Below are 23,166 nucleotides of genomic sequence, written 5' to 3'. Positions count from 1 at the left end.
TGATTTAGCCATTCAGTGCTATCTGAATTGTTACTTGAATGCATGCCTTCATTACATGGTTGTTTATTCTACACTTGTAAAACATGACAGCTGTGCAGAAAGTACAGGGCACATTAAAGGTCTTTATAGGCTGGTGATATGGGTTTACTTAAAAATGGCAATACTAACCACATGAGTGGTTAAACATGGTTTTTTCAAACAAGAAAACTAGCCTCAATATATAATCTAGTGCATTATCTAGAAGAGGAAAGGAAAGTATAGACCAAGAGTTCATGAAGACAATGGTGAAAGCCAGCACATTTTATTAGCACACAACTCAAGGTACAAAACAAACCATTCTGATGAACAGTACTGTCACCACCACCAGTAGGACATTCTCAGGAAATAATGTGTTATAAGCAAGTAACCCAAATGCTGCTAGCAGAAAGAAGTATTAATTTCAAACATGAAATGTACTGTTAGTAAATGCAAAACACAAGAGAGATGAGCTAAGCGTGAGCGAGAGCAAATTGTACTAAAATATAGCTTGCAAGCTACCAATGGACTCTTTAATAAAAATCTATAGGCACCAGTGAAGTACACTACACAGAGAAGCATATCACAGTGAGTGCATTTTCCCCTAGCAACAAACATGACAGAGAGGGAAGAGGAAAGGAATATACAACAGGTTGGTTTCAAGACAAAAATGGAAAAAAAAAGCATTGTGACTAGTACAGGATTATTTGTGAATACAGGAAGTTTAAGAATAATTCTGAGGCTATGAAGGCAGGCACTATCAACAAACGACAATTTACAAACATAACCCCACGTGCATGTGTGTCATCCTCTAGCACTGCAGGCCAAAATCGAGAGCTAACTACTATAATGGACTCTTGCATGTTAGCCAGGCTTGAAAATGTGCCTCAAAATTATAAACTGAAAGGCAACACTGCTCTTTTACATTCACAGGAATATAACAGGCAAAGTATGCATTATATACCATTCCAACATGTTTTTCAACACATCAAGTACAAATATTCTCAGAGGACTTTACTCTGTAGTGAATATGAATTTTCTTTAATTTTGTGTCACACCTCTCTGTTCTTTTTAATGCATAAAGTTTTCGTCTCACTGAGCCTACTCTTTCATCATATTTAATATTAACTTGAAAAATTGGGAACACCAGAGTGGCACTGTGACTTCACCTCCTACAATCGTGCAAGCACGCGACTTTGAGCCTGCTAACAGCTGTCTATTGAGACTTGCTTGGCGGAAGAAAGCCAAACAGTCTGCGGAACATGGCTCCATCGGCTGCCTTGGGATCAGATGAGGAAGCAGGAGACGAACTCTGCCACATTTGCTCGAAAGATGCCTTGTCACCTGTGATCAGTAAAAAAAATGACATACACTTGGTCGGAAAAAAATGAAATTTTGATCTGGAAAGCCTACTCCAGGTTTTTGTTAAAGTTCACAAAGGAAACGAGAAACTTATCTTCCGAGCTTTATTATTATCCGAGTAGTAGTTCTTTTAAAAGTATCTAAAGCATGAAGCTGGCACGGAAGGTGTCACTGGCAGTGTCTGAAAACATTGTTTTTAAAGCACCGCATGTTGGCAGGAAGGCATACTTCAGTTTGTTACTTTTAGTTGTTGGGGCATTCTGTCAAGACTGCAGCAAAAACAAATTAAAAATGCAAGCAAAAACAACATAATCCTAGCCTCATCGATTGTAATTGGCAGGCCAAATTAACCAAAGGCTGCGATTAGCTAAAACAGATCAAGTAACCACCAAAGATTAAATTATCGCATTTATTTCTATAACACTTCGGTTCAATTGTAGTTAACACTACTTATTCTTCCTGTTTAGCTTATGTTTGCGAGTTTCCGAAAGTCCGTGAAATAACATTACGGCTAGTCTAGCCTTCGAGCTTGTTTTCATATTGCATAGCCAAAATTTACTTTGACAGTGCATTCTGGCCCAAAATTTCGCGGAGTGTGCGAATACACAATTACCAAGCATATTTGGTAGGTTTTCATGACAATAAAGCTCAAATAGCAATGATACCAAAGAAGAACCAAGGTTGCACTTAAATGCTGCAGTTCTCAGAAAATGGGGTCACGAAACAGGAATCTCTTCCCTTTCCCCGTAAGCAGCTTTCTCGGAGCAATCTATGTCATGCAGAGACTAAATTACCCGCATTTTTAAAACAGTTTCACTGCACTGGCATACGTACTAGCTCACTGCCATGCCAAAAGCTTTTTTAACAGTCAAGATAAAATACTGAAATTTCAGTTATGTTTTAACAGAGTACAGATACACCATACGTGCAAATTTTGTTAAAATCAAAACAGCAGTTTGATAGTTGGCCCTCCAGCCTCGCATCTCCATTTTAGCCCTAGCTGCATCTTCATCTTTTTTGTTACCGCAGTACAGACAAGCTGATGTAGCTCTGATAGTGGCAATTGTGGAACTCGTGCACATTCAGGAAACATTCTATCTTGCAGCTCCTATGGGCCTGTTGGCCAGCTCTGCATGAAGTGCAGAGTATTGGCATAGAGCGTGCGCTGCAGCACAGCTAGTCTGTTCTTGGCATGGTTTGTGTCCCACAAACTGCTGGCTGATAATCCTTTTCTTCCGAGCTTTCACCAAGGTTTTGAGACAAATTTTATCACAAAGACCTTTAGAAAAATTGACAGTGACAAGCACGTGGCACATGCCAGAGTTTGATTATGGCACACAAAAGAACTTCTAAATGACGACCTAATTTTGCCTTTTACATGCTGTCTTTTAGCAGAGGTGCATACACTTGTGCAAAACGCAACTTGCCTTCATCCATGTTTATGTACTGTTCCTGAGTCTCAGTAACGCCATCTGGTCTTGTGATGGTGCGGACAGCCATGGATCGGTCGCCCAGGCTGCGACGCACTGTCACCTCCTCATTGCCTTGAGCATCCCTCAGAACTGTGCGCTCTTGGATTTTCTGTAAGGAAAAACAGAAAGGCAAAGAAAAAGCAAAAAAAGGAAGTCTCTCATTTTGCACTAGCCTAGAAGTTAAGCCGAAAAGTCTAGTCATAGCAGACCTAAGTTTTAAAACTCTACTCTCTGCTATCATAAATCTTTTGCTAGTTCCAAGCTAAGGTGCGAATATTCAAAGTTTCGAATATAGTTTATTACTTAATTCATATTCGTATAAAAAAAATGATATCCGCAATTTTTGAATGCTCGCAAATTTCAGGCAACCATCATGCAAGTGTTCATCAAATAATTACTGTGATGGAAGTGATTTTCAGCAGTCTTTTTCAGGCCCATTTGATAATTCGAGCTTTCGGTTAATTCGAACATTTTTTCTGGTTTCTTGAAGGCCGAAATGACGAGAGTTTACCATATTCAGCAGCACTATGACAGCTCCAGTCGGTTTCATGCAGGCCCATCCTATACAAAAACCTTTATATGAATCCTACAAAATATACACTGGATATACACTTCGATGCAATTCAGTTTATTTACAAATATACCAGGTGAATCTGAAATAAACAAAATAAACAATAATTGCCAGTTTTAATTTTCTATTCTTTTTCACTGATCAGATATTTGATTTGATAATCAAAGGCGTTTTTTTTTTCCCCATATTCAATTCACATTCAAAAATTTCAATATTTCCATACCCCTAGAAAAAAAAACTTTATTCAGAATACACCTTGTTGCTTGCTTTTACCAATCGACACAGATCAGGTCATTTCATCGCATTAGCTTACAACTACAAATGCAAATGGCCATGTGGTTTACGCTATATGCGTCGGTATAGTTGCAAGACGTCAGCAGAGGTACCAATTTGGGCCACAACTTGCTCTTGCCCGACCTATGCACCATCCTTACCATGCAAATTATGAATGCTATACTTGCTTCTCTGAATGGTGACACTCAAAAGGAATTTTTCAAAGCTGCAAGATTTTTGCATGGAGTTATAAGACTAACTCTGACAAATTATTCCGGGGGACTTAAATGCTCCCAGACAAACCTGTTGTTCAAAACCTTGCAAATGTCTCTTTGTTCTGAGACGCAGTCCAGATTACCCCCCCCCCCCCCCCCCCCCAAGACAAAAAGACAAAAAATTCAATGCAACAGCTCTATTGTGGGTGTTCAAGTACTAAACTTTTGCTCCCATTAATGCTGCCTCCTTCCCTCAACCTCACAGTTATTTTTTGTCTTTCTCTGTGGCAGATTTTCCCTTTCTGCTGTGATGGGGGAGGATTTGCACTCTGCAAGTCTACCAGTAATATTAGTTGTATCTTGCTAAACTTGCATTCACAGTACAGTCGCTTGAATTTATGCACACTCTGAGTGCGGAAGTGGCTCTTGAAGACACTTTTGGAGCTGCCCTGGACTGAGGACATTACAAGTTATGAGCAAAGGCCGAGCTTTTGTCACCACTATTCCTGTGAACACATATAAGAGTGGAAACAAAAGTACACACAGTTTTTGCACTTGTATGAGCAGCAGCCACCAATTCTGCAGAACTTGAGAAGTGTACTATGTGCGAGCATGAGCAGACAAGTGGCTCGATTGTTAACAGGCATATGACGCTGTCTAACCTTCACTGCATGTCACAGAAATGACATTACATCATTGTGTCTTCTGCTTTTATTACACATAAAAACATCTGGACACCCTAATGCAGGGGTGTTAAATTTATCCTACCACTTACCCCATTGTGTGAAGAGAAGGTGTGGACCGAGCTGCTACTCCCTCCCCACCAGCCGGGAGGTGGAGCAGGCTGTGGTGGTGCCTCGAAGGGAACGGGAGCAAACAGGCTGTCCAGACCACTCCTAGCCACATGCTCATCCAAATCTGTGAATTTGCACAGACATTGTCACAAGGTTCACAGTATCATTCCCTGAATATATATAACAACCTACCACAGGCCAACTCCTATGCCCATCCTTTGAAAGTCCTCACACATAATGTTCAATGCGGTAGAAGCACTGCTTCACAAAAAAGAGATACATACAAACACTTGTGGTCATGAAATGATGACTGTTTTTATTACCAATTATTTTGCATACCAAAGCTATATAAACTAGAAATGTACTAGAAGACCTCAAGAACTGTATTATGAACATCTGGGCTTCTTCATATAGCACATCAAACTCTGGGCACAGAGAGTGCATGTGTTTCTGCTGAAAAGCAATCACTGTAGCCAGGAGAGTGGTTTGCTTACAAAAGTCAAAGGCACACTAGGGCAGCTCGAGTTGTGACTGATTGCCTTGCCACTAAACAATAAAGGGGAGGGAGAGGAAGGAAGGAAGAGGGTGCAGTGGGAGCTGTTTCAGACAGAAAAGGGCAAATATGCACAAACTCATGGCCCATGCACCTGAGCACAGTTGTGAATCGACATCCACACTTCATATGAATGAGAAAACACCCAACTGTCATATGAGGTCCTCCACTGGGGCAGATTTAAGGGCAACTTCAGCAGTATAAAGTCAGTGTGAAGTTCTGCGGGTACCAGTTGCTACGTATGGTTCTGAAGTCTGTCATGACAAAAGAAATTGGGAAAAACAGTCCGAAAGGATGGCATTTAAATACAGTGCTTCACTGCTCACAGAAATAGAATATTGACCTTTAAATCACACTGAAGGATTAGTTCAATGAGGAGGTGTACTAAAGGCATAAACCTTTTGAAGTGAACAATGTTCTGGTATAAATTTCTTTTTTTCTTTCTACGTATGATATTTGGTCACAAGAACCTCATAGCTTTGTCAAAGTTTGAGTAGCACTGATTGATTCTTTTCTCCTACATCTGCAGTTATTCTGTTCTGTATTTCAGTTTTGAACATTTACTCAACTATGCCTATCCTGCTTAGAGCCTGCTGTGGTCTACAGTATACAATATATAAATATGCAAATAACGTCAAGTTAACAGGGTGATGAGATTGTCAGATAGTGTAGCATGCATCACCGAGACATTGAAGGCCTAGCGATAATAACGCTCGTGCACTATATATTTCCCTTCGCGGCTATTGGGCAGCAGGCAGCTTACTGGCATGAACTACACGTAGTGCAGGCACTGGCGGCAACACTCCACTCCTGCTGCCATCATCTCAGAGTGCTGCGAAATGTTTTTCAGAACAAGCCGTCCGCATGCATGGGGCATGCCAAGGACTATACTCCACCTCTCAAGTTCTAGCAGTGGAGTAGAAGCTTCTGGAAGCTGTCAAAGCAACAGCTTTCAGAAGTTTGTAGCTTGCTCATGAGTGCATGACAATGATAAAAGTGGCAAAGCCTTTGTCTCACGTTTGCAGGTCACACCCTTCTGTAAGAGCTAGTAGGATGTAGTATAGTAAAACTTATCCAGTATATTCAAAAATTGCAAAGCTGGAGGCACTATAAAAATAGTAATCAAAAGTATGTTGAGTTTAAAATCATATCTAAACCCAAATCATACGTCGTGCTGTTTTCATGGTTCCCTGAGTTTCAGCACTCAATGGCAATGTGGTATGTCGCGACCTGAAGTAGTCGTGCATTCAGGACAGTAGAGGGCTTCAGATGGCATTTTTTAAAATGTGCACCGACACTGCAGAACACATGGGCGATTTGTATTTCGCTTCTGTCGAAATAAGGCCAGGGCAGTTGGGATGCAATCCCATGATCTTAATGCTGTAACCACTGAGCCACAGCAGCAAACTGTTTCGAAAGCAAGCAATGGATTTCGATAATGAATTTATCTCATGTTGAGAGCTCGGCTCTTATCCGAATTGTTTGTCTCTCAGTCACACTATAAATTAATATCTCACCAATATCCCTGCATGGAGTCTCCTCTGGCTGGGAAGGTCCCGGGCAGAAAGGTGGCATTTGAAAATATGGACTTTGCTCGGGCTGTAGAGGCTCTGATGGAAAATGTGGAAACTGTAAAAATAAATCTAATTAGACTTTTGGCATTTTTCAATATTTAGCGGCAAGCACCGGTTGTTACATGTTAAACACGAATAAACATCTCGACAGAATACCAGCCGATTCCATATCTGGGGGCGAATTACGCTACGATCGCATCACAAAAACTGTCATAAACCTGTCAATCAGACCCCAGTTCCGCCGATCAGAACCGACCAATAGCCTGCGACTACGGTGTAAGAATACGTAGTAGATATGAACAGCCTATATTTTAAACCTCGATCACTCCTCACCATTTCGGGGCTTCTTCGGAATGGCTCACTGTAGTCGGGAACTTTGAGCATGCGGTCTCGCAGATGACCCGGCTCATTCTGTTCGGGTCCTTCGATAGCGGGTAGACCGGTGCCTGCGTCATAGCGAAAATGCCAGTCACACGACTGCTCTTCAACTATATGCGTTCAAAATGTACAGACCGTGCGAGAAAGGAGGAAACTCAGTCAATCCGAAACTGCGGAAGACACTGTCAAGGTGTCGAAACATGTCCCATGGATCGCCAAACATCGAACCTTCGTATGGGTTGTCATCATTTCCGAACGCACCACCGTCTCGGTATGGCGGCTCTCCAAAACTGCATAAAAGTTGACAAGCTATTGTGGATCCCTTTGTTGCTTATTTCCGCGCTCTGCTGCGCGTACGCTATCAAGGCACCTTTAGCTGACAGTTCACATATGTGAGTACCTCACCTCGGATCTCTGCGCGATGGAAATCCCATGAAGGATCGAAAGAACTCATGTAGATTCATGACTCTTCTGCGTCTGTCAAATTGCCAGAACTAATGAGGACACCTTTAGTTACATCAACGATGATGACTTGGCGACGCAGATGTTGAGGGACACCAACAAATTAACAAAACAGGCACAAGACGCCGAACGCTGATCGCAAATTTTCTTGAATGATGCAATCGCGATGATGCTGCTGCTGAAGCGACTTTGGCTGCTTTTGGCTCACAGGCCCCAGGGCGAGCCGACCCTAAAAATTGTTGTGAGAGGGAGAGAAAACTTTGCGACTGCTGCGATCTAGGCTGCGGAATCGCGGAATGCCGTGGCGTCTGCTGCGGTTACAGCTGGTCTGCAATAAGTGCCAATTACAGCCTTAGCAGGTAAATTGTTGGCCGTTACAGGTATCATTACAAGGTGCTCTGTTAATACGATGTGCTGTCAAATCTTGATATGAACTATGTTCATTAGATTTTGCTAACTTCCCTGTGCTGTGGCCACATGCAGTAATCACCAGATATTTTTCGCAGCGGATCATTTGAGGCTGCAGTGTTCTGCAAATAATGGGCGTTGCGGATGACGAGGTGCAGAGGCTTGTCGAGGAGGTTTACGGTAAACAAATGCCTGCATTGATGCCTTGTATGTGAGATTATAATTAAGAGCGTGATGTTTTTGTTTACAGACTTGATAAAGGACATTCGTGATCCCGAGAAGCCACACACGTTGGAAGAGCTGGGCGTTGTTTGCGAAGAGGAAATCCGAGTCAGTGTAGAGAAAGACGCTTACAGTTACGTGAGCGTCACTCTGATACCGACGGTGCCTCACTGCCATCTTGCTGCTATCATCGGTGAGCTAATCTTACAGCTACAGCCGGCACTGTGACGTTATGGAGCTTGCTTACCTGAAGTGGCCAAAACATAATGACGACGTGACGATCAGTACTTGTTCCTCGTCTACTGGCGTACAATCTTGTTCTTGTGGTTGGGTAACGTTTCTGTAATTTGACATTCTCTCACTGGTATCAGTAAACTGGAAACTGCACGAAAATAGACCACTCATCTTTTTTTTTTTTTTTTTCGTAACAGCTTTGAACGAGTTTGTAAACAGCTCAGCTACTGAGCTCTCAAAGGTGACCACTTCTGTTGGCATTTTTAACAGTTCCTTGCAGGTTAGCAAAACATTTACTCACGTAGAGCATATGACTTCCAAGGGGAAAGCAGTGCATATGCTTTTGAACAGTTCTTTATTTTTGCAGATCCCTATTCGTTGTCAAACTTCCAGCGATGAAGTGCCCACCTCATTGTGTGGCACTTGTTTTAGGAGCATACTTTTCCTATCAAGTTTATAAAAAAAAAAAATGGTACCTTCTCACCAACAAGCCATTCTCTTCAAATCATGCTCTGGAGTTTGACCCTGCGTCTTTTTTCTTCTTGATTAAGCAATCTTCATTTAATGCTTGACCCAAAGTGAGCGAAAAAAAAGGCCAGCCACAGGTCATAGTGACCAGCTTTCAAGTATTGTGTATTCACAAGTTCAGAGCTGTGTTCGTCGGAAAAGATACTCTAAGAAAGGTGCTGGAATGCTTACTTAGTTACTTTTGCCACCGAGTAGTTCTGTGCCAGAATGTTTTTTCTTTCTCTGACCCGCTTGGAAAGTTTGCTTTATTGGTGGGTCATACTGGGCACTGTCTCAGTTTGCAGTTTTCACGAGCTCAAATGTGAAGCAGGCCTCCCAAGCATGTTTTGTAGGTAAAGAAAACAACTTATCAAGAGATGGTGTCACCATTGGAATTGTCCTGGATCTCACCAGATAACCTTTAAAAACATGCATATCGTCAAGACATGTTTTGTCATTTAGCACAAGAATCCAACTCTACTTTGCGCAATGCATGGTGTATGGCAAAAATATATATGTATACTATATAAAGTGGTGAAATGCAGCACCAAAGACGCAGACTGAGGCGTGGAGCTACTTGTGTTTCCCTCTGCGACTTTGTCAGTCTTTTGTACTGATATAATAAAAGGGTATGGTTTCATTCCTAAATAAAAGCCACCTGGAATAAAAAAAGCAGTGATGCTTGCTAGAACCACTAAATCATGTACTCCTTTTCGTGTCACAAAATTTGTATTTGCCATTTCCAAGTTAGCAAAAATCGCTCGCTTACAAGATATCACTGCAGCTCTCCCAGATAATAGCGCAGATCTTATCTATATGACTCAACACATAAGCCTATTCAGAATTCCACCTATACTGCAGGGTCCCACAAGGTCATGCATATGATACTGGCTTGCAGTAGCAAGTGTTCTCATCTCTGGTTTAGTGTGTCATTTCTGCCACCTAAGTAGGCCCACAGAATAAATAAATGCTTCCATTTTTACTCAGGCCTATGCGTGAGGACAAAGCTTGAAAAAAACTTGCCCTACAACTTCAAGGTATGCAGCTTCGTACAATTTTATTTCGATGTTATAACTGAAAATGCTCTGCAATTGCAGTACTTGCTAGAGAATGTAACAGGACAGTGTCTGCATTTTTAAATAAACATGTGAACCTTGTTCTCATCATGACAGTCTAAAACTACAACCTGAAAGAAAATTAAACTTGCTGAATTTATGAACCAATGATTCCATGTAAATTTGTAGCATGAAATACACAAATGCCTTTTGGTTTTCCAGCTTGATATTTTCATCAAGGAAGGTTCTCACACAACTGCTGCCGAATGTAAGAACACCATTACTACTTCTTGTATTCAATGTAGCTGTCAATTAGCAGTCACTGCATAACAGGTTGTGGTGTGGATTACTGCAGAATCAATGTGGGATATTTTACATTATTTCCAACACAGTGGTTGCTTTTTGTATTTGTCTTTGCAGTAACCAAGCAGATCAACGATAAAGAGAGGGTAGCTGCTGCAATGGAGAACAAGAATATAAAAGACATGGTGGGCAATTGTGTCTCTTATGAGACCGCATAAAGGACAAGCTGTGCAGTTGTAGTCAACCTGTATCATGAATATCCTCACAGTTTGGTGATCCATGAACAAATGTTGCAACAAGCGTGCTTCACCATGTTGTTTTCACTAAAGTACCAGTTCCAAGCAAGCTTAGGTTTGTACACGTCTTTATTTACATGTGTTTAGTTTAAACACAAATCATTCTGAAGGAGCATACCATGTGTTTGAAAGAGAACAAAACACTGTTCACATGGCCAAACAGTAGGAGTGCCTTGAACAGGCTGCACAATTACATCGGCACCAAATCCTTTTGCTGCACTGATCAGCAGCTCTACAACGTAAATGCAAAGGGAACAATGAGCAGTACAAATAAATTTGTGGTGGACAAGCAATGCATCCGTTACGCCGTCGTCGTGGTGAGATATGCCCCAGCTACCTTGGCAGGCCAACTCACCATAATCGACCTTATTAAGTAGTCGCTAATGTCGCCTATCATGTGGCTCAATATGGATGGCACAGCTATGAATCATCAGCTTCAAGTGTGGACACCAGTTACAAGTCTGAAAGCCATGTGAACTCTGACAGAAAAAGTTTAATGCAACAACAGAAGTGACACAACACATATGCTGTGGATTTTATACATGGCCAAAACTGATTTTCATTCTCTTCTTATCAAGCTCATTTGCAGTCGCACCATGTTCAGTGATGCAAGCTGCAGCATGACCCATGCTTGAAAAAATTGAAAACAAGCCCACTCAGAACTGCGAGCACTAACATATTTACAAGTCTTATGTTGCCTCTTCAAATGGTTTAACGGTCAGTCACATTAAAAACAATAGTAAGAAGCAGCATACATTTTCTACAAGTCTAGCATCATCAGGCCTTAACGCCACTCCTCAAGAAAATGTATTTCAAGTTTCTAGAAAAGCTGGAAGTCTAGGCCTGAGCATGAGGTAACTTCAAGAAATGGCCAAAGTAATCACAAACGAGCAGTGCCATTTTGTTTTGCCTTTCAATTAGCAACGGAACTAAAATACCAGGCTGCCAGAATTTTTTTTTTGTACGCACATAAAACAAAAGCTGTAGGCTCTCAAGGTTGGCCAACCTGGATAAGCCTTCTGACCAGTTCAGATCAATGGCCAAGCTGTGAGCAAACGCACCGCTCGTGGGCCCCTCTCTGTGTATTGGCTCGGGAGGAGCGCAATGGCAAAGAAGTGTGTTCTGGTCACCCAGAGCCCCGTAGGGTGGGCAGCCCCCCACGCTGAATCTTCTAGGAAGAGAGCCCCGTGGCCAGCTTGCTCTGCACCAGAGAGGTCTTGCGTGGCGGCAACGATTCCACTGTGGGGATGGTCTCCCCCGTGGGGTTCTGGGGGACGGCTGGGGGAACTCGGGCAGCCACCTTCTGACCCTTGGCCTTTGCCATGTTGTAGTCCCCCGAGTCAAAGTACTTTTGCTGCAAACATGCATGAAATTCGCCCATGAGAACGCAACTTAAAAATGTGTATCGTCAATGACAACGCAGTCTCGTTTTGGAAAGGAGGTCTTGGTGGTCTCCAGTCACATCTCTCTAGCACTGACTACAATCTCTATCCCTGCTGCCAAGCTTTCGAACTCATCACTCTTCCTCAACAACTATTCTCACTCTGGAACAACACGAGTTAATTTTGCATGCTATCAACAAGCTGAGCCATACTTTGTCAAGCAGACGTCAAAGGCCTTCGTAAGGAGTTGGAAAACCACAGATTCCCAAAACAAAATGGTGCGTTACAAATATAACCTCCTTGGGACTAAATCAGCAGGAAAAATTCCCTCATCACTAATTGCAGGTGAATTGTAGTACCACCATGAAAGATTTCATCATCCTTCAATCATTGCACGTAACCCTCTGATGCCCCAAGGCAATAAATAATGTTCATAGAAAAAAAATCCTAGAATAAGTGCATTTCATCATCAGTCCTATAAACTACAATACCTGGCAGAAATATACAGGTGCCCCTTGGCTCCAAGATGTTTGGTATTTGGGTGCAACACTTTTAAGCTGCACATGGATGCCACAGGACTCCAGAATTACTTCAACCCACTTCTTCTTAGTCAATGTCCACTGACAATGCACAGCGCACACCTTTTCTAATTTCAGCCCAAATGAAACAACTGGAATGGCTGCGGTGTTGTGCAAAGTGCGCTTTTTTTTACATTTCTATTTCCCATTGAAGCTTTGGTCACAATAAATTTGGTGAGATGGCCATAACTATTTGCCTGGTAACCACTGGTTTTGCCAGCAGTAGACTTCAGTGCCAGTGCAATGCAATGACTGCACAGCATGATTTATTAAGTTGCATGCATATCTGAAAGTGCCTGGAGACACAAACGAGGCTATGCAAGCACTTAATAGAACCCTTAGTAAAATCATAATTTCTATAAGCGTTGCTAACACTCTGGACTGGCATTGTCATACCATGAGAAGTCCCAAGTGCATATTTTCGTCTCTAATGGCGCCCGAAGAAAACATATTTGGACTTGGGTATCACGTTTCCTTAGTCCAGAACTAGGCCGGTACATTCCTGTAAATTTCTTCCAGCCAGCAACCATGGAGCTTGCAATTTTCACAATGTCACCGTTGTCATGAGTTCAAACTATATGCCAGTAAAAATATATAAATTCAGAACTCTCAGCAGCAACTCAAATTTCTTTGCAGTAAATATGTCTTGTTACGCCTAACAAACATCAACCAAGCTGAAGAAAGCGAAATAATAGAATTTCACAGAAAACAAAAACTAGATGAAATTGTCCTGAGTGTCTCTTCGGACATGCTTCAGGCGCAGCACTTGTAATCAAAATGAGTTTTCACGTCAAAGGTAGTATACGTTTAAAGAGTTAAACACAAAATTTAAGTTGCATGTCTTTTCTTTGTAATGATGCGCAAGAGATTACTATGTAAGGATCACACCGTGTGTGGATATCAATGTGCGATATTCGCTAAGGACTGATAAAAAATTTATGACTAGATTTCATTTGTTGTCATTCCGGCCCTTGAGCATGCTGGCATCAGAATTTCAGTGAATGAAAATGCCAAAGCAGCAATTTTGTTAGTTTTATCATGGCTTAAATGACCTGTACTGGCCTGTGATGACGAAGGCATCATTCAGCTTTAAAAATTAAAATAGCAAAACAAACAGAAGAAATTCAATTATAAACTATTTAGCAGCCATAGGCAAAGTACGACGTGATTCTTAGCATATAGTGCTAATTTCAGACATATCTTTACAAAGAAGGAAGCATGCAATTAAAATTTTGGTGTCTGCCTTCTTCAAGAAGCAATCCCCAGGGATAAAAATTAGGGGGACACTGAAAGGTGCAATAAAGAGAATTCTGAGCTCATCTTTTTTTATCCCAGGAATTTGATCAATGCACTCTGAGCATTCTTATAAACTGTGTATAGCCAATTTCCCTTTAAAAATCAGATCAGATATTCCAGCTCCCGCTTCTCCTTTTGTTGAACTCTTTGCAGAGTAGGCGGAATCAAACTATGAATTGCATAGCAGCTTGCCGCTCTGTTGCCAGCGGAGTACTAATATGCGGAGTGACCTTGTGATCATAGTTCGCTCACTACGGAATCTTTTCAATGATATGTTTTCTAAACCACAAATATGCAGCAGTTTGATTGAAATATTTATGCATATAAAAACATTAATAAGGAATACCTGGTCCTCATGGATTACAGTATTTTTATTGGCCACTGCAGAGTGATGAGGTTGAGTCTCGCTAAAGCAAACAGCACACGCAACATGCTGCGATGCTGCAGTGGTTAGCGTGCTTGACTACCGGGCCCAAAGATGCGGGATCGAATCCTGGCCGCGGCAGCCGCTTTTTGATGGAGGTGGAAAGCAAGGGCACCCGTGTGCTGTACGATGTCAGTGCACATTAAAGAACCTCACATAGTCGAAATTTCTGGAGCCCTCTTCAGCATCTCTCATAGCCCAAGTCACTTTGGGATGTTAAACCCGATAAACCAAACCAAACAATACACGCATATATTTATTACTGTAGGCTTAATTTATGGCTGTGTTGTTTGCAAATTAAATTATTCATGGAAATGATAAAGTACTATAAATATACAGTCATAAACTACCGCATTATGTGCAAGGACACCTGACACAGATATAAAGCCTCTCTTTACCAAAGCTGTATGAATGTGCCTGCGGGATCAAAGGGGGTAATATGTCTGACTCGGGATCCAAGGGTCCTGGGTTCAATTCCTATCGTATAGGAGCTATCAGAGTTGGCAGCTCCTGTCCACTTGGCCATGTCCTGTGACGTCACAATCCAGCAACCAATCAGTGCCTGCCGATGTCATCTGTCACCTACCAGAGGCATGCTCGTAATACTTAACTTACAAGAATCTTTAATGCTGTCATGGTAATATTAATTGTTTACGCATTGTTACGAAGGAGACAACACGCACCCAAACTTTTGGTGTCTAGTCTCCTTCAAAAAGCAATTCCCGGGGATAAGAGCTGCATTAAGTGTAAGATTATTTTTTCCCAGCCGTCCTTCACAGAAAGTCGAACAGCAAGGCAGGACTGCAGTACAGGGAGCCCACAGCCCATATTTTTTCAATGGAGCTTGCTCTGATAGCTGCTTATGTAGTTTCAATTCTGCTTAGCAAGCTTCAATGCAAGCTCAAAAGTTGGAATGCCACTTTCACAAATAAAAATGAATAGCTACTTATATATGCTTCATTGTGACACAGTAGCAATCTGCTACTCAAAGAAAGAATCACAGTGAGGAAGTGTAGCAGAGCATGTGGTTACTTCATGAAACAACGTTTGCGGGCTAGACAAAACACACTAGGCACAGTAGTAGCATTTACAGAGTTACACGCGCAAGCGCTGAAAAGATGAACCCCTAATTTCTATTAAGAAAAATGCTGCTCACAGATCTATGCTTAATTCTGCATGTGACAGTCTATGGTGTAATCACTTGACTGAAGGGCCACACAATACCTCACTATTGTGCAGCAAAAGGTAATTTGACTGACACCTGCTTTAATAACCCGTGCAATAACCTTGATGTGAGTATTCTTGTACTATTGCAGATTACACAAGGTAAACAAACTGAAGCTTTTACTTGGAACTCTGATCAAGTAACCTTGTAAGGCATAGAAATGCGACGGAACAGCAACCACATGCAACTGCGGGAACAGATAAAAAGCAGAGTAACAAAATATGGAGCAGTAGAGGCTCTTGTCTACACAGGGCATTCATATCACTGTTGCCTTGCATACTTCCATACAGACAAGAGAGCAAGCTTGCAGGGATTTGCTGCCAATTTACCCACTTCAGACGAATACAGACATAAAAAGTGGTGTAAATTGCCACGCTGTTCAGCAGGGTAAGTAAAGCAAGACTTACTCCTTTGTTCAGCCGTTTCTGGAGAAACAGAGACCCACCAGGCCTTGCATTCATTGGGTACTTGGATTTGAACTTCGCTTCTTCCTCTAGCTCTGCTTTCCGCATCGTCTGCAAGGTGAGAATAACAAGAACTGACTGAGCCTACAGGGCAGTTTCATTACCAGTTGTCGTCAATAATAAGGCAAAACAAAACAAAAAAAAAGTCTTTCTTCGTGCCTAACTTTACTTCACAAAGAGACACACAAGCACACACAAAGAAAATAACGGACTGGCAGGAACGCTGCTCAGTTAATGGCATCATTCGAATTTCACGGTGATAACTTGGATCATTTCGATTTCTGCTGAGGAGGAGAGAGAAAAAAAATGATTCATCTGAGTCCAAAGCGCACCAACTTCGGCGCTCTTCCAGCCGCTGTCTCCTTTCGATTAAAATCGGCCAGCGGTGGACTATTTCTTCAATCTCCCAAATGGTTACAGATACAAGCACAGCAGCTTCGGTCGCTGCTATACATATATAACGTACACAAGCAAACACACAAGAAATGTTCGCTGATTGGAAGCAGCATAAACAGATGTCGCTACCATGACACACCCGTACATTAGTGTTGGGCTCATTTCACTACATAGGAATAACTCCTTGGCATCAACAGAAGCAGCACGAACACACTCATCATCTGGGCTACTGAACTTGAGCTCATCACTGCGTTATCAACCAACCAACATACTGGGCTTTAAGCCTCAGTTTAATGTGGAAAGACATTCCACGCTTAAGTACGACCGGTAGAACATAGTAGGAGCAACTGGGATAAAAACTGTGTCTCGGAAACCAAACACCGCACCGCAAGTACAGATCTACTTTTTGCCTGTTGGGTTAACTCCACATTGAACAAATGCAAGAGCCGCCTCGCTTCCACGCAGTAAAGGCAGATGCTCGACTGAACTAGACGAGCGCGAGAACATCGCATCGGTAAAACAAACGGGTGACTGTATTCATACCTTGAGAAACCGTTACTTGTGGGATAAGCCTAAGAGCAGCATTCTCACCTGATCATCCTTGTCGGCGACATCGCTATCTGCAGGCCCTGCTGTAGCTTGACTGTCGTCCGTAGCCATTGCTTCAACAAACGGCAAACGAAAGCCCACGGAGAACTAAGAAAAACAAAGCAGCACCTAAGGAAGGACACCAGCTGGCTACACTTCGCCGACTATCACGAAAGCGCAGTTGCGAGCAGGCGCAAAAACGCGTTGTTGAAAAATGTGCGCAATAAATGGAGTGGTGATCAAGAGGGCAACGTGAGGGTCAACTGTTTGATGGAACAAAATGGACAAAGCAATCAAGTGTAAGGAAGGTAAGTGCTGCCAATTTTGTTGCAACGTTTTATGTAATGAAACAGTTCCTGCTGCGAAAAACTGTTTTTAATATGTATAAGCGAGTTTGTGTATTAACTCTATGATATGAGCGGTAATTAATATCGTATTGAAAAGAAAAAAGAAACGCTTTGCTCAACTATTGAACTTTTCAGTTAAAGATAATGGTTTTACTATATAATAGTTCAAATTCAATAAATATGCAAGTATGTATTACGTAATAATAATAACCATATTTGGCACATTAGACAGTTTCAGAAGCCGCAACTAGCAACGCTGAGACAATCTTTTTTGTTTTGTTTGATTTTTGTGGGCACGTGTGCGCCAGATTTGTTTACCGCTCACTTTACCGGCGTGCTTGTAATCTGCCAGTAGTGACTTGGTCGTTGTGTAGAATTCTAATGATGCCGAAGGCACCGAAGCCAAAGAAAAAGCTTCTGCTGGCTGCACCTGTGTCGCTACGATGGCCGACAGTCGACGATGACTGTCGTTCTCGGCTGCTTGAGCGGTTCCGAAACATGAGTGCAACCTGGGACTCCAAGACAAGACCTCACTTCGTACTAGGTTTGAATGCAGCTACCCGTGCACTCGAGCAGGCTCAACTCTCGGCGCTTATACTGAATTCTTCGGCGGACCCTCCAAGGCTTTTGCATGGGCTTATTAGGCTAGCGCGAAGTAAGCATACACCTGTGCTCTGCGTCAGCCAGTTGCAAGAGTGGGTACCTGGCCTGAGCTCCTTGCTGGCTCTGGGGCTGCGGCGCACGGCACCCACTTCCAAATCGGTGGACGCATTTCTGGCCGCAGTGGTCCAAAGCGCACCGTGTGATCTTGACAGCACCATGGGTCCCAAAGATGAAAACGAGAACAGTCGTGATACTAGCACGGACACAGCGGCCACCGCATCCGAGTCGAAAGCTACCGGCCCAGCCATTGAAGCAAAGAACACACAAGACGAAAGCTGTAGCGCGCCGTCCACTGCAGAGGCTGCCCTAGCTTCCCGTCTGGAAAGTGAACGCCTGTGCGAGGTGCAAGGCCAAAAGAAACTTTCCTTGTTTCACGTCATGAAAGAGGAGCGCATTGCCCCGGTTTCTGTAGACATTCAGCTTTCTGAGTGCGGAGTTTTGGGATTCCCAGACTACGAACGACTGTATGACAGTTTGCCTGAAGTAATCGAGTTGACGTTGGCACCCGCTTCTCAGAAAGCAAAACCAGTTACTGTACTTTCAGCCCACAAGGCCTCATGTTTTGTTAAGGCGAACATCAAGCAAGTTATTCCCAAAGGGAAACTGAAAGCAAAAAAGAAGCGCACAGCACAAAAGGCTGCTAAACAGTCTTGAACTGTTGTGAATGTACTTGGAATATATCAAACTGCCGTATATGAAAGTGTTTATCAGTTCGGCTTTCAATGCATTAAAAATGCTTAGCCAAACAAAAGGAATCAGTGCAGCTTATCTGCTGTATTAGAGTTGGCGTTTCATGCTGTAGCTAAGATGCATTTGACAAGGCTCAAATTGTAGCTGCAGAATCTGCAAAGCCAGCACTAAATTTAGCAGAATATGTCAGGTCTCAACTTCTAAATCAAAGAGCATAGCGCAGGAGCAACGGGGACGACGACAAGACAGGACTTGTCGCCGTCCCCGTTGTTTTTCTCCTGCGCTATGCTCTGATTTACAATGTCTAACCAACACGCCCAGTCATATTCACTTCTCAACTTCTACCATGCTATGCTTTTAATGCGGTAGCATTAATGCTCCCATTGAGTGGAAAACCCAGCGTTGTAGTAGTTGTCGGCTGCTGTTAGTAGTAATAGTAGGAAACATTCATTTATGGCATTGTAGTAGCTGTCGGTTGTGGATGAAAAATCGTGAGCATGCTTCAGGTAGGTGGTAGTTGGGAGGTGACATAGAGGGCCACTGATTGGTCGTCAGATTTTGTGATGTCATGAGATCACATGAGACGGCCGAGGTGGCAGGAGCTTGACGTAGGATGAAATCGGAATCAAACCCCTGAATCTCATCAGACACGCTACTCCTAGGCCATGCAGGCATATTCGTGCAGCTTTTTTTATGTGGGGTTTTAATCTGAGTCTGTGGCCTTGTATGTACATACATAATGTGGTAGCTTACAAGTGTATGCTGATGAGAATGTGATAGATTAAATAGAGGCACAAATTAATAGATCAGAGCAAGGATCCACTAGCAAAGCTGCATGATGTATGCAGAAGCACAAGATATCCGCAGATAATCAAGCCTTGCTTCTTACTTGCATTTAGAAACTGAAACAAATATTTGAATAAACTTTTACCCCAGGAAAGTCTCATTTCACCTTTACCACATTTTGAGGCATTTTCCTTATCCGCCCTGTCAGCATGCACTATGCACAAAGCCTGTACCACTTTATACGCAGCTACTGCACAACTCGCATAACAGCTAATTGGTAGAAATAATGCCCCGCCGGGGTGGCGCAGTGGTTAGGGCGCTCGAATACTATGCCCAAGGACGCGGGATTGAATCCCGGCCTCGGCGGCTGCTTTTCGATGGAGGCGAAAAGCTAGGCACCCGTGTGCTGTACGATGTCAGTGCACGTTAAAGAACCCCAGGTGGTCGAAATTTCCGGAGTCCTCCACTACGGTGTCTCTCATAGCCTGAGTCGCTTTGGGACATTAAACCCCAAAACCAAACCCAAACCTAATTGGTAGAAATATCCTCAGTGGGCATGGTATTAAGTTGAAGTAAGCAAGTGTAAATTTGTGGGTCACTGTGCTAAACAAATGCTTAGTTTATGATGTGAGCATGGTAATATGGTCAAGCAGAGGGCTTTCCAGAGCTTCTAAAAGGAATTGAGACCTTCACAAATAAACCGAATCTGAAAGTTGTTCCAAGGCAATATATGCTTTATCTGAGCTGTATTGAAAATAATTTGAATGTGGCTTTAAGTACTGTGACTAATGTTTTACATGGAGAACGAAAATAAGTTGACCCAAAACAGGATGTGTAAGAGTACCATGTGGTCAGAGATGTCTAGTAACGTTGCTGTAGTCAGAGAGCTTGTGCTACCAATTTCACCATGCTGGTGCCAGGGAGCAGCGCTTATTGGAAAAGTCTATATGCTCTTAGGTTAGGAGCTGTGCAGCGAGCGCATAGCACGCTAGCTTTGAACGTTTAGACCATATATGAAGATTTGAATTGGAAATTGCTATTTCCACTATTTATGCATGACCATATTCTGAACATTTGAATTGGAAGATGGTGTAAATAATGCTTACACATTATTTGAATTAAAATATTTGTACTTGAAGAAAAGCTAAAAATTGCACTCCAATGTTATGAATAACTGCCTGTATGATTTTATTACATCCCGCACTAGAATAATTAATTGTGGTACAACATCCAATCAAAAACAGCCTGGTAAATAAAATTTAGGAGACCCTGAGGCATGCAGAAAGATTTATGCTTTCAAAATGCATGTCCAAAGATTCAGCCACAGATGTGCTGGTCAAGGCAACCTTTTTGACTGCTGCACTATGAAGCAATACCATGGTAGAATTGATCCTGGCAATACTCCAAAGAAGAAAATTCGTACTAGCAAGTCACATATGCTTCCTAAAATAACCATTAAAAAGAATGCAGCCATATTTGCAACGACTAAACATGTTTCTTCCATGTTAAATTTTTTAAATGGTGACATTTCCCGCATACATAATGCTAATGTCGTCTAAAATAGCTTTATGATTGGGGCAGTGCAAACTTGTTCTTGGTAACTGAAGACAAACTTATAGCTGCCTGCAACATCTTCACTGTTTATAGAGAGCGAATTTGATAATATTGCTTGAAATGCTTTAATATTTTCTTTACCATATAAGCTGTTTACATTCAGTGCTTCGGAAATAGCAACATTGCAGAACAGCAATGGCTTTTACAGTACAGCTATGATATAGACGTCTCAAGATGACTTATGTATGGCTTCGTTTCGTGACTACCCTCTGCGTATTCCTGGTGCTGCCTTCGTAGTCTTTAGGTGATATGCATGCTAGAGGTGCAAGGTTACATCCAGAAAGCACGTTGCAGTTGTGCTCGTGCAGATATATGTACAGCATAATCTCTCGGACGCCACACATGGCCGGAAGGCATGCAAGAGCTGAAAATATGTAGCCTGGGCTTGGTACACTACCCATGTATGGTACGGTCCACTGTTAAAGCGAACAACCTGCAGCGTGGCCACAGTACGTCGCGAAGAGCCCCCTTCAATAGCTGGTGAGAACTGGAAACACCAGGCACATGTGCAGTGAGTGCGAAAGGTGAAGTCAGCCTTGTGTAATCTGCCACGGTGCTCTCCTGACGCTTGCCTAGCAGAGGTGGAATATCTAAAATGCAAAAGACGAACTAAGCTGATAAGGCACATTTTACTAACTGATATGTAAAAGACAAGTGTTTTCAAAATATATTTCACTATCAATTCTTCTGACGCAATTTTGCCGCATTACAGAGGTGATGGAGGAGACATATCTACTTCTCATCCTCTTTCTGCACTGTGCTCTAACCCTGTGATATTCTCCTGTTGTTGCATTGGGGCAGCCATAATAGGACAATGTCAGGGCGTCCTCCCAGCTTTGTGCTTTGTACCATCACAGTCGCACTCGATCAGTACTTCTTTTACTGAGATAGCATTTATTGCCTCATGTTTCGTGCAACATGAAAGTGGCCAGATACTGTGACCATAAAATGCCCTCCTTAACCGTCACTCATCATAGAAATTGATAATATGTAACGAAATAAATCACTTATAGTTATTCACAATAATTAAGATTTAATTAACCATGTCTGTCATACATAATGACTGTGTCTAATTATAATTATAACCAGCCATTAATAACTAGTATAACTTTGACTATCCATGACTGACTGACTAAACGTGACTGTGGTTAACTATGAATAACTATTACTATGACTATAATTAGCCATGACTGAATATGACAACTAAGACAATGCTTAATCATAGCTATAGCCATAGTGATGTTTAGTCAGTCATTGTTAGTCTTAGTCATATTTTGTTGTGATCATGAATGACTAACCATAACTGTGACAATGACCAACTATCAGTAATGAAATCTTACTTATCAGTGATTGGTTCTATTATCGATCTCTGGGTGATTGACAGGTACAATGGACATTTTTGGTCACATGAAGCGTAAGGCAATAAATGCTATCACATTAAAAAGTGTTGGCAGAGCATGACTACAGCTAGAACACTGTAGCATAACCAACAGAGCACAAAGCCGGGAGGACGCCCTGACCTGTTGCTTAGTATTTCCCATTACGATCGTCCCTATGCAGCAGGGGACAGGAAGTAGATGTCTCTTTCATCACCTCTGTAATACGTAAATATTGTGTCAGAATCATTGACAATAAAAGAAATATATTTTGAAAAATACTTTTTTTTTCTTTTTTTTTACATATCAGCAAGTAAAATGAAGTTTATAATTTTCATTCAGCTTTTGCATTATAGATATACACCTCCGCAAGGTAGGCACCGGGAGAGCACCATAGCAGACGACACAAGGTTGACTCCACCTTTCGCACTCACTGTGCAGGTGCCTGGTGTTTCATATTTTTGCCGGTTACTAAAGGGGGTGCTCCGCAGAGCTCAGCGGTCACGCTACAGGATATTTCCTTTAACAGTGGGCCATACTGTACATGCTGCCTGATGACATCTGCAATTTGTGCCCACAAATTTCAGAGACTGAACAGGACCACATTTATACCTGTTGGTGTAATGTGGGAAACTCTAAGATA

At 42.2% G+C, this 23,166-nt stretch overlaps 4 protein-coding genes across 4 annotated transcripts; 2 read left to right on the top strand and 2 right to left on the bottom strand.

The window, feature by feature from the left end:
- Positions 1-285: 285 nt before the first annotated feature.
- On the bottom strand, positions 286-7,831 carry LOC146198925 (HCLS1-associated protein X-1-like). The gene is made up of 7 exons (XM_084594409.1): positions 7,613-7,831; positions 7,343-7,497; positions 7,163-7,275; positions 6,773-6,884; positions 4,684-4,826; positions 2,805-2,958; positions 286-1,359 (listed from the first exon to the last, which is right to left on the bottom strand). Exons 1-7 carry the CDS (start codon positions 7,669-7,671, stop codon positions 1,232-1,234), a joined length of 864 nt encoding a protein of 287 aa, XP_084450535.1. The 5' UTR covers positions 7,672-7,831; the 3' UTR covers positions 286-1,231.
- A 47-nt stretch (positions 7,832-7,878) lies between these two features.
- Positions 7,879-10,742, top strand: galla-1 (cytosolic iron-sulfur assembly component galla-1). The gene is made up of 6 exons (XM_084594411.1): positions 7,879-8,028; positions 8,176-8,257; positions 8,328-8,492; positions 10,028-10,077; positions 10,318-10,363; positions 10,516-10,742. Exons 2-6 carry the CDS (start codon positions 8,209-8,211, stop codon positions 10,614-10,616), a joined length of 411 nt encoding a protein of 136 aa, XP_084450537.1. The 5' UTR covers positions 7,879-8,028; positions 8,176-8,208; the 3' UTR covers positions 10,617-10,742.
- A 3-nt stretch (positions 10,743-10,745) lies between these two features.
- endos (endosulfine alpha) lies at positions 10,746-17,290 on the bottom strand. Its single transcript, XM_084594412.1, has 3 exons — positions 17,051-17,290; positions 16,007-16,114; positions 10,746-12,048 (listed from the first exon to the last, which is right to left on the bottom strand). The coding sequence occupies exons 1-3, from the start codon at positions 17,117-17,119 to the stop codon at positions 11,866-11,868; spliced, it is 360 nt and encodes a 119-aa protein (XP_084450538.1). The 5' UTR covers positions 17,120-17,290; the 3' UTR covers positions 10,746-11,865.
- Positions 17,291-17,619: 329 nt separating this feature from the next.
- Positions 17,620-21,628, top strand: LOC146198922 (uncharacterized). Its single transcript, XM_084594408.1, has one exon. It carries the CDS (start codon positions 17,776-17,778, stop codon positions 18,709-18,711), a length of 936 nt encoding a protein of 311 aa, XP_084450534.1. The 5' UTR covers positions 17,620-17,775; the 3' UTR covers positions 18,712-21,628.
- Positions 21,629-23,166: the final 1,538 nt, after the last annotated feature.

The sequence above is a fragment of the Amblyomma maculatum genome, chromosome 2, assembly GCF_055883805.1.
Source record: "Amblyomma maculatum isolate TAMU_Amacu chromosome 2, ASM5588380v1, whole genome shotgun sequence".
NCBI lineage: Eukaryota > Metazoa > Arthropoda > Arachnida > Ixodida > Ixodidae > Amblyomma > Amblyomma maculatum.
The sequence above is the reverse complement of the archived record's forward strand: the minus strand, read 5'-3'. Positions and strand labels throughout refer to the sequence as shown.

Bases quoted from the DNA above. Each gene is read 5' to 3' on its own strand.
- LOC146198925 (XM_084594409.1), bottom strand. From the start codon at position 7,671: ATGAATCTACATGAGTTCTTTCGATCCTTCATGGGATTTCCATCGCGC. The intron at 4,827-6,772 runs GTGAGATATTAA...GCAAATTCACAG, and splicing joins GACTCCATGCAGGGATATTG to ATTTGGATGAGCATGTGGCT. The intron at 1,360-2,804 runs GCAAGTTGCGTT...TACTGATCACAG, and splicing joins GTACATAAACATGGATGAAG to GTGACAAGGCATCTTTCGAG.
- galla-1 (XM_084594411.1), top strand. From the start codon at position 8,209: ATGGGCGTTGCGGATGACGAGGTGCAGAGGCTTGTCGAGGAGGTTTAC. The intron at 8,493-10,027 runs GTGAGCTAATCT...ATTTTTACTCAG, and splicing joins CCATCTTGCTGCTATCATCG to GCCTATGCGTGAGGACAAAG. The intron at 10,078-10,317 runs GTATGCAGCTTC...TTGGTTTTCCAG, and splicing joins ACTTGCCCTACAACTTCAAG to CTTGATATTTTCATCAAGGA.
- endos (XM_084594412.1), bottom strand. From the start codon at position 17,119: ATGGCTACGGACGACAGTCAAGCTACAGCAGGGCCTGCAGATAGCGAT. The intron at 16,115-17,050 runs GTGAGAATGCTG...CTCACCTTGCAG, and splicing joins TCGCCGACAAGGATGATCAG to ACGATGCGGAAAGCAGAGCT. The intron at 12,049-16,006 runs GTAAGTCTTGCT...GCATGTTTGCAG, and splicing joins AGAAACGGCTGAACAAAGGA to CAAAAGTACTTTGACTCGGG.
- LOC146198922 (XM_084594408.1), top strand. From the start codon at position 17,776: ATGATGCCGAAGGCACCGAAGCCAAAGAAAAAGCTTCTGCTGGCTGCA.